We start from the raw sequence: 8879 nt of genomic DNA, 5'->3' as shown, positions 1-8879 counted from the left end.
ACGAGAGAAGAATAACCGAGCCAGTGTGACAAACCGGCCTAGGCGACTAGCCACCGGGGCGATGCCACGGTCGGGAATGGCGGCCGAGGCCGCAGGCCGAAGGCTGGGCCGCCCTCGGCAGCTCAGCAGCACCCTGGCTCTCAACGAAGAAAAGAGGTGCGCTGGAGCGCAGCTCAGCGCGGAGGGCCGCGCTCAGCCCCAGCACGCACATGCGCACGGCATGTCGCATTTGTAACTTGAGACAAACGATCACAGATTTTCACAAAGACAAACTAATAAGATGTTCATTTGTGAAAACAAAGACAGCTGGGATGATCTAAATCTCCACATCGACCACATGGAAGTGGTTACACAAGCACTAATGTATCTGGAACGATAGGAAGGCTTGTAAAATTGTACTTTTATAAAAATAGTTACAAAAATGATTCTACCTAAAACCTATTAATAAACGCACAGGAATAAAACCCAAGAAATCAAGATAAGCATGTAGTGTGAAGCACACGTAGTGTTCATCCCCGTAGCCTGGGGAGGTTAAGTATATACGCACATGCAAGGGGCGTGGGGAAAAAAGTGAGAAAGACAGACACCCCAAGTCAGACAACGTGGATCCACAACTCCCAAATTTACACAGGGCTGCTTTCTAGGGCTGGAACCAGTAGGATGATTTTTAATCATTTCTCAAATTACTTCTTTTGTGCTTTCTGTACTCTCCAACACCTCTATAAGATTAAGTGGAAGGGAATAGAATATCTAATCTCCCCACGGAGGCTCCTGACTCCCCAGCGGGGCTGGAAGGGGTAACTGACGTGTCCTCACACCCTGAGCAAGCCGATTTTCTTCTCCATATGTTCCTCTGAGTGCAAATCGATTCCTTGACTGACAAATACTGCCGGAGTGTCCCTGTGTGGTCCCTGCTCAAAGCAGTGGACACAGGCAGAAGCCACACCACCCTGCGCTCTGCAGGCTGACCCTGTAGCAGGGCAGGAAGGGGTCGTGAGTGAGGGACCCACGCTGTATGCGGGATATGGCCCGGGGCTCAGTTCTGCAAAGTAAGCCAGGCAGGAGCAAAAGAGGAGCCGGCAGGCATGGGATAGCTCCGTCTGGGGCTGAGGGGCCTCCCCAGGAGTGTGGGCAGCTGGGGGCACAGTGGTGGGCAGGAAAACCCTCCCTCCAAGTCCCAAGGAACTCAGGGAGCCAAGTGAGAAGAGGAGACAGGTTCTGAAGTTGCAGCCCAGGGAGTCTCAGCGCCCCCACAGCCAGGAGCCTCACACTCTGACTGAACGCAGGACATCTGCCCCTCTAAGGACACAAATGGTCACTGTGACAGACCAGCCAGCAGAGGGTGCCCAAGGGAGTGGGGAGAACCAACGAGGCTGTGGGAGGTGTCCAGGGAAGCCAGCAAATCTGGCTGGGCAGAGGCCGGCATGGACAGCCCTTCACACCGGGACTCAGGACCAGTGGAAAAAGCCATGTACTGTCACTTGTTTTACGTGGCCTCTTCAGGTAAGGATTTTCAAGTGGCACAAGTCACTGCTTTCACTGGGGATCAGTACTTGCTCTGCTGTCACTCAGGAGCCCCAGGCTTTACCTGGTGTCCCTGCACTGCCACTGGTGGCCTCCTCCTCCCCCACTGGTAAGGGAACACCCACCCCAGGTGGCACCTAGCCACTCCATCTGTGTGCTTCCCAACACTGGCCACTGTGACAACACCTATTATCCCAGGAGGCTGAGGCAAGAGTATCTCCATGAGTTTGAGGCCAGCTGGGACTACACAGCTACATAGTGAGTTCAAACCCAGCCTGAACAACATAGTGGGGGTAGATAAAATGAGTATTTCTAGCTTATTATATTTCTAATGCACATTTGATTTGATTAAATTTCCAATTTATTAGATACTACTCAAGTCTGAGATTTTGTGCCTAATATATTCATTTTTTCCATTTGGTTTTTGTTTATTTTGCTTTTTAGTTCAATTTACGCACACACATGCACACACACACACACACACACACACGAAGGTGAGTTTTCACTGCCAAGGGAAATAATAAAGGCAAGCTGAATAAATCAACATAATGAAAGGAAAGCTCTAATCTTTCTGCTGAGCACCAACAGATGGCAAGATTAGAACATCATGGGATAAATATTGGTGTAATATTCATAATCAAAACCAACACACCACCACATTCCATGCAAGAGAAAACAGAGAGAAGCAGCCCGCCGGGAAGGTACAGACCCTTCATTTCACAGATGGGCAACAGTCAGAGTTGCTCGGCAGGCAGCTGGTCGGTGAGCCAGAATTTCATACAGACTTGTGACATGAACTATGTAGAACCCAAAGATCACTAAAGAAAAACTCCAGCTCACCCAGGCTTTGCTCAGCGTTAGAGAGAAACAGATCTGCATCAGCCTGTGTCGAGAGCCGTGGCAGCCAGGCCTGGCAGTGGACAGTTCCTCCCAAAGCAAGGCCACGACTCCCACCATGGTCTGGGTCTGCACTGTCCCCCGAGGCCCAAGTCTAAAGGTGGTGCTTTAAATGGAGAGGACAGTGACGGTGATTTGAACATTTCACTAAGTTTGGAGCCTATGAAAAGTTGTCAGCAACCCTTTCTAAATCGAAATCAAACATAAAACATGGGCAAACTATCTGAAGCTGCAGCCCAGGGGATCTCAGCGCCCCCACAGCCAGGAGCCTCACACTCTGACTGATTGCAGGACATCTGCCCCTCTGAGGACACACATGGCCACTGCGACAGACCAGCCAGCAGAGGGTGCCCAAGGGAGTGGGGAGAACCAACGAGGCTGTGGGAGGTGTCCAGGGAAGCCAGCAAATCCGGCTGGGCGGAGGCCGGCATGGACAGCCCTTCACACCCGGACTCAGGACCAGTGGAAAAAGCCATGTACTGTCACTTGTTTTACGTGGCCTCTTCAGGTAAGGATTTTCAAGTGGCATAAGTCACTGCTTTCACTGGGGATCAGTACTTGCTCTGCTGTCACTCAGGAGCCCCAGGCTTTACCTGGTGTCCCTGCACTGCCACTGGTGGCCTCCTCCTCCCCCACTGGTAAGGGAACACCCACCCCAGATGGCACCACAGCAGCCTCGCTGCTGAGAAATATAACAGAAAGCCAATAACTACTTTGGGACAAAGAATTTGAGGGAACGCGTCTAAAAGTGAATTTATTTCATGGAGGTGTGCTACAAGGACTTGATACAAACGCACACACAGTAGGAGTAAGTGTGGGTGCTGTGGAGAACCAAAGCCCACACACACACAGGATGGCGCTGTGACTGTAACAAGTGTCCAGCTCCCCCGTGGGACATGGGGTCTAGGCCTAGGTGCATGTCTGAGGCTGCAGACAGCGTGTTTGCACAAGAAACACCAGACACAAATATCCACAGCAGCACCCTTCACAAGAGAAAAAGGCCGGGATGATCTAAACAGCCAGAGCTGGAGTGTGGATAAGCATCGTACGGACTGTGCACACCTCCAAATATAATTGCCCCACAGACAGAAGCAGGTGCTCTGCTGTGAGACACGTCACGTGAGCCCCGCAAACACCAGGCCACGTCCCAGGTGCAGGCAGCACTCGGAACGGGCCACTCGGCCGGCACAGAAAGCACGCAGGGAGTGACTGCAAATGCACGTGGGGCTCTGTTCAGTGTTGGAAGGGCTCCAGAATCAGTGATACCTGAACAATGCATGAAAAACACAGAACTGTGTAATCTTAAAATGATGAATTTCGTGGTATGTGAAGTATAAAGACAATTTATTTTAAAATGCAGTGGAACAATTTCCCCACAAAAGTGATCTATTTTGATTGCATCTTAATAGAAAAACTGTCAAAAAATTCCATCAAGGGCTGGCCAAAGAGCTCAGCAGATTAAAGTACCTGCTTAGGCAGATGCAGGGGCCAGGGGTTCGACTGCCCCCACCCTCGCCCCCATCCCTCACCCCGTGCCTGCCATGCCGGCCCTGCCCCAGGGGCACGCTGAGACAGAGATTGGCACTGGGCGTGGTGGCGCGTGCTTGTAATCCCAGCACTTAGGAGGCTGTAAACAGGAGGACCGCTACAAGTCCAATCTACGTAGTAAGACCCTGTAGACCCCGTACTAAATACATTTTTAAAAACTGAAAAGAATTCCCTCAAACTGGGCGCACACCTGTGATCCTAGTACTCAGGACATTGAGGCACAAGGATCACAGGCTGCGCAACAATTTCAAATCAGCCTGGACTACATAAGGGGCCCTGTCTCCAAAAAAAAAAAAAAAAAAAGAACTACCAATACAATTAAAAAAACAAAAAGAAACGTGGAGGTGATTACAAATGATATAAAAAGGCAATATATTCATAACCCAAATAGCTTAATAAAAATGATAGTAGATACAAAAATACCAATAGAACAAATAGGGAAAAGCCATTTAATGACAATTCACATAAGACAAGAATGACCGTGAAAAAACGCTCCTCCACCAACATCTCAGGAGACGCTCATTATGCCGAGAGCTGTACCCATCAGGGAAAGAAAAATGTCCCAAAATGACCCCGGCTTCTCCTGCCCCGGTGAGGGGGCCAAAACTGGCACCACACCTCTGGAAGCAGCGGGCCCCGAGCCAGGGACAGCGCCGTTTCCTGAGGAGCAACGCAGCTGGCGGAGAAGAGCGGGCGCAGCAGGATCAGCACGACCGGCTCCCAGAGCTCCGAGGGGAACATGGAGCTGCGCCGGCTCCAGCTCAGCAGCAGGACCATAGTCCTCCTCATGGGAGCAGAGCGCCCAGGCCGGAGGACACAGACAGCAGACAGCTCCTGCAAGGCAGCGGGGTCACCACGCCACATGGGACAGCCCGGCCACTAAGATCTGTGTGTGGCTGCTCCACCGGCCCAGCTTGGGGGCACTAGCCTGGGTCAGCTCCGGTGCCCACCACTCAGGGTGGAGCTCAGCACTGCATGGAGAAGTAGCAGGCTCCCCAGGAAGGACCAGCACTTGCTTACAGTGCCCCGAGGACGTCCACGGCCCTTCCTCCTGCCCGTTCCTAGGTTTGCAAGAAGGAGACTGAGCAAGTGAGCAAGGTGACACGGGCCATGCAGAGGCCTGGCAGAGCAGCGCTTCTCTCTTTAGGGTGCTGTCCACGGTGCAGAGGGGGACAGAGACCAGAGGGGACATGGCAGGCACCAGGGTGCATGGTAGGGCCAAAGAATGCCATCCTGCTGTTCTGAGTGGCCAACTGACCCAGAACCCAGAGCCCAGGTGCCACCGAGGGACAAGACAGGAGGAGTTGGGGTCAGGTCATAGGGGGACAGCAGGACAAGGGCAGCAGGGAGGTGGGTGAGAAGAAACCAACAGGAGTCAGGGAGTCGGAGCACACGGTGCGGGCCAGAAACGCCCAGGATTTCCAGGGAGACACAGACTCTACACGCTGACTTTTTCAAAAGCCTCTAAAGTGGTATGAAAAGATTGAGAGTAACTAGAGTAAATAAAGAGTGTGGGATTCTGCAGCCATCTTTGTTCCTTTTCTCTCTGACTCTCTCCCGCTTCTCTGTTCTCCTCCTTCCTCCCTTCCTGTGAACAGACAGGGCCGCAGCTTAGGCCATGACGCCTCAGCCTGCCTGCTTCTGGGTCTCTAGTTGGCTGGCTTCCCTGTGACACAGAGCATGCCCAGCTTTCCTGGGCAAGCCTCCTCCATCCCCGTCTTCAGCTCTCCTCCACGCCGGCCGAGCTCATGTGACTGCCCTGGGGCGGGCAATGGCACCACCTGCAGCACGTGCAGACTTACCTGTGCCGTGCACCTTGCCGAATGCTGCTTGCACAGAAGACAGAGCCAGGCTGCGGCGGTGTGTGTGACTGTGCGGGTGCGTGTGTCCCTGCGTACGTGTGTGTGCATGTGTGTACATGTGTGTTGGGGAGGAGGATGCCAATAGTGCTCCCGGCTGCCTCAGGAATGCACTCAAAAGGGCAAGATGAATGACCTCCCTGGGTCCTGAAGTACAGCTGGGCTCTGCCCACTAGGAAAGAGCTTCCCTGGAGGACCACGCTGCGGGGTGACACACAAATACTCCCTGCATGGGTACTGGCTGGGCAAGGGAAGGGCTGGGCCAGGGCCACCCATGAGGCAGTATGGGGCTGCCACCTTTCTCCTCCAGACACCCTCCACCCCTCCAACGAGGCCGAGACCAAGAGGGGGGAGTGTGGCCCTGAGCGATTTCAGCTGGAGGAACTGGAAAATCGGGAGGGCCACAGGCCAGCGCTGAGCACAGAGGCACAGGCCCCACTGCATGTGGGGAAGGGAGCGGCACCTCCATGCTCCCTGGGCTGCCTGGAGCTCAGCCTCAGCAGGCACGAGCCCACCTTCTCTCAGGCCACCTTCCCTGAGCAGCCCTGGTGCACACCCTCACACTGTGAGCCCCACGGCCCCCTCACACCCACATCCCTTCCCAATATCACCCCCCTTCCGATCCCCACAGAAGCCCTTCTGGGCCACCGTCCTCATCCCTGGACCTCGCCCAGCATTTCTCTGCTCCATGGGCGGCACCAGTCACACCAGGACAAGGGCTGTGCTGGAGGCCCCCCTGGCCTAGCTCTGTCCACGCCAGATGGGCCAGTGTCCTCAGATGTCAACCTCCTCAGCACCCTCCTGCTGTCGTCCTGATGTCACAGTACAGGCCTGAGGGCATCAGGCTTCAGCCAGGACAGGAGAGCCCGGGAGGGGACACCTAGGGGTTCCACATGGAGACCGGTCTTTCTGAAGAGCCGCTGTACCCCGCAGAGCTCCCAGCTACAGAGTTCTAACGCCAGGATCTGGGCCAGATCGGAGGGAGAAAATGTTCAAGCAGTCACCCCAGAAAATGGTCCAGAGCTCCTGAGGAAACGGTGGAAGGGAGGTCCTGCTCTGGGAAGCAGAGGTCAGCAAACAAGGCGACTTCAAGGCATGCATAGTTGCTATGACACCCCAAAGTCAGAAGGGAGGCCTCTGGGCCATCTGGGTCCCTGGGCAGCAGCCGGGGAGGGTTTGCCACAGTCATGGTACACTGGGACTTCTGAGAAGGAGCGATAAACCCAACCCGTGAGTATCTAAAAGGCTCCTGCTGAAAGGCAGCGGCACAACGAACGCTCCCGCCGTCATGAGGGCTGACACGTCAGCCCCACTGGCCCCACTAGCTAACCTCGGCGACAAGCACAAAATCAAACAGAGGCAGCTGTCCTCCCTGTGTGGTGGCGTGTTTGTTTTCTGGACTTGTTTATGTCAGAACAAAGTCAGGGCGAACTTCAGAGATCCAAGTCACCATCTTCCCTGGCATAAAAAGCAAAACCTTCAGAAGTACCTTGATATAAGAACAACAACAACAAAGCCCAACCTAAGAGCCCAGGTAGAAAGCAGTCAGATGAGAGGAGCCCCAGGAGCCTCTCCCACTCTGAGCCACAGAAGAGACTGCAGCCCTGGAGCAAAAGGCAGGCATCAGGAAGAAAAGACCAGGCAGTCAGCCTCCAAGTCCTGAACATGTGCTGTCCGCGCTGCGTCTGAGCCTGCAGAGGCTCCAAGTTGTCCCCTCCACCACCGCACACGTCCCGGCCCTGACACCCGAGCCTGACCACACGGCCCTGGTGACTGGGGATAGCCGTCTCTCAAGTAACCCACAGTGCCTGGGTCCAGCATGCAAGACGCCTGCCCACCAATGACAAAGCCCTTGGGCTTCGGAGCACCTGTTCCTCTGGACTCAACGTTCAGTTTAACTTCGCGCATCACCTTCCCACCCGTGCGGAAGAAGGGGGCCCTGCAGAGTCGCACCTGCGAGGCCCCGCTGTCAGCCAGCTGCCCCCCACACACAGGAAGCCGCGCTGCACCTGTCCTGATCCACAGCCAGCCCCCACACACACCTGGACGCTGTCCCTATGCCCGGGGGACGTGGCCTCTGTGCCATCCCAGAGCAGCTCAGAGCTGTGCTCGGAAGAAAAGGAGCTGAAGGGCCCCTTGCACGCAACTCCAGCTCAGGGGAACCCACTTTGTTCTTAGAACAGAACAGGAGCAGAAATAGAAGAACAGGACTGGAGGGGGGAAGGAAGAGAGGGAAGAGCAAGATACAGAACTGGCTGGAGGTTCTGGGTTCGAAATCAGCTCAGCAGCTTAGCAGCAGCGTGTCAGGGGTGGCTACCTCCTGGGGTAGCTGTGCAAATGAAGAAGCAAAAGACAAAGACAAGTGTGTAAAGCTTGCTGTGCTCCCTGTCACACAGATGGTCACACTCTTAGGAGGAGAGGGTGGCAAGAAGATGTGCAGAAAAGAGCAGAAGGACCCATTCGAAGGACAGTCCGAACTCACTCAGGACAAATTCATGACCAATCCAGAAGTACGGCCCACCACACAATCACCCACCGCACAACCGATCTGCGCTCCATTCAGAAGTGCATTAGCTAGGCATGGGGGTGCACGCCTGTCGTCCCAGCACTTGGGCAGCTGAGGTGGGACAGCTGCAAAGAGTCTGAGGCCAGCACAGTGAGAAGGACCCTAGCCCACAAGACTGGAAGGAAGAGCAACCCGGAAAGTGTGTACAGAGCAAATGGTCCACGCGTGCGCGGTGGCCTCTGTCCCAGGGAGCCTTCGGCTGAACCAGGACACAGCTCAGCCCAGCACCTTCCACCTGGACTGGGGCCTCCAGCTCAGCCAGAGCACTGCCCCCAGGAGGACACCCTGTGCCTCCCCACCCCCGGTCGCGGTGCCCTGCCCACCTGGCCTGGTGGATGGCCTCCATCCACTCCTTCCCGTCCTGCTCCTCCTCACAGCGCAGCTCCAGGGGCTTCTGGCCTTCGTGGCCGAAGAGGACAGTGAAGTAGTACTGGGGAGAGAAACAGGCAGGGATTAGCGCCGTCTCCCCTGCCTTTCTCTCCCCC

General features: G+C 54.9%; 1 protein-coding gene across 1 annotated transcript in view; it reads right to left on the bottom strand.

Moving 5' to 3' along the window:
• Positions 1-8879, bottom strand: part of Rasgrf2 (Ras protein specific guanine nucleotide releasing factor 2) — a 181240-nt gene that overhangs the window by 124266 nt on the left and 48095 nt on the right. The window contains exon 2 of the mRNA XM_004640933.2: positions 8718-8824. Within this exon, the coding sequence (XP_004640990.1) occupies positions 8718-8824 (107 nt within the window). The remainder of the gene's footprint in view (positions 1-8717; positions 8825-8879) is intronic.

This window comes from Octodon degus, unplaced genomic scaffold (genome assembly GCF_000260255.1).
Source record: "Octodon degus isolate 3935 unplaced genomic scaffold, OctDeg1.0 scaffold00129, whole genome shotgun sequence".
NCBI lineage: Eukaryota > Metazoa > Chordata > Mammalia > Rodentia > Octodontidae > Octodon > Octodon degus.
This window is presented reverse-complemented; position numbering and strand designations above follow the sequence as displayed.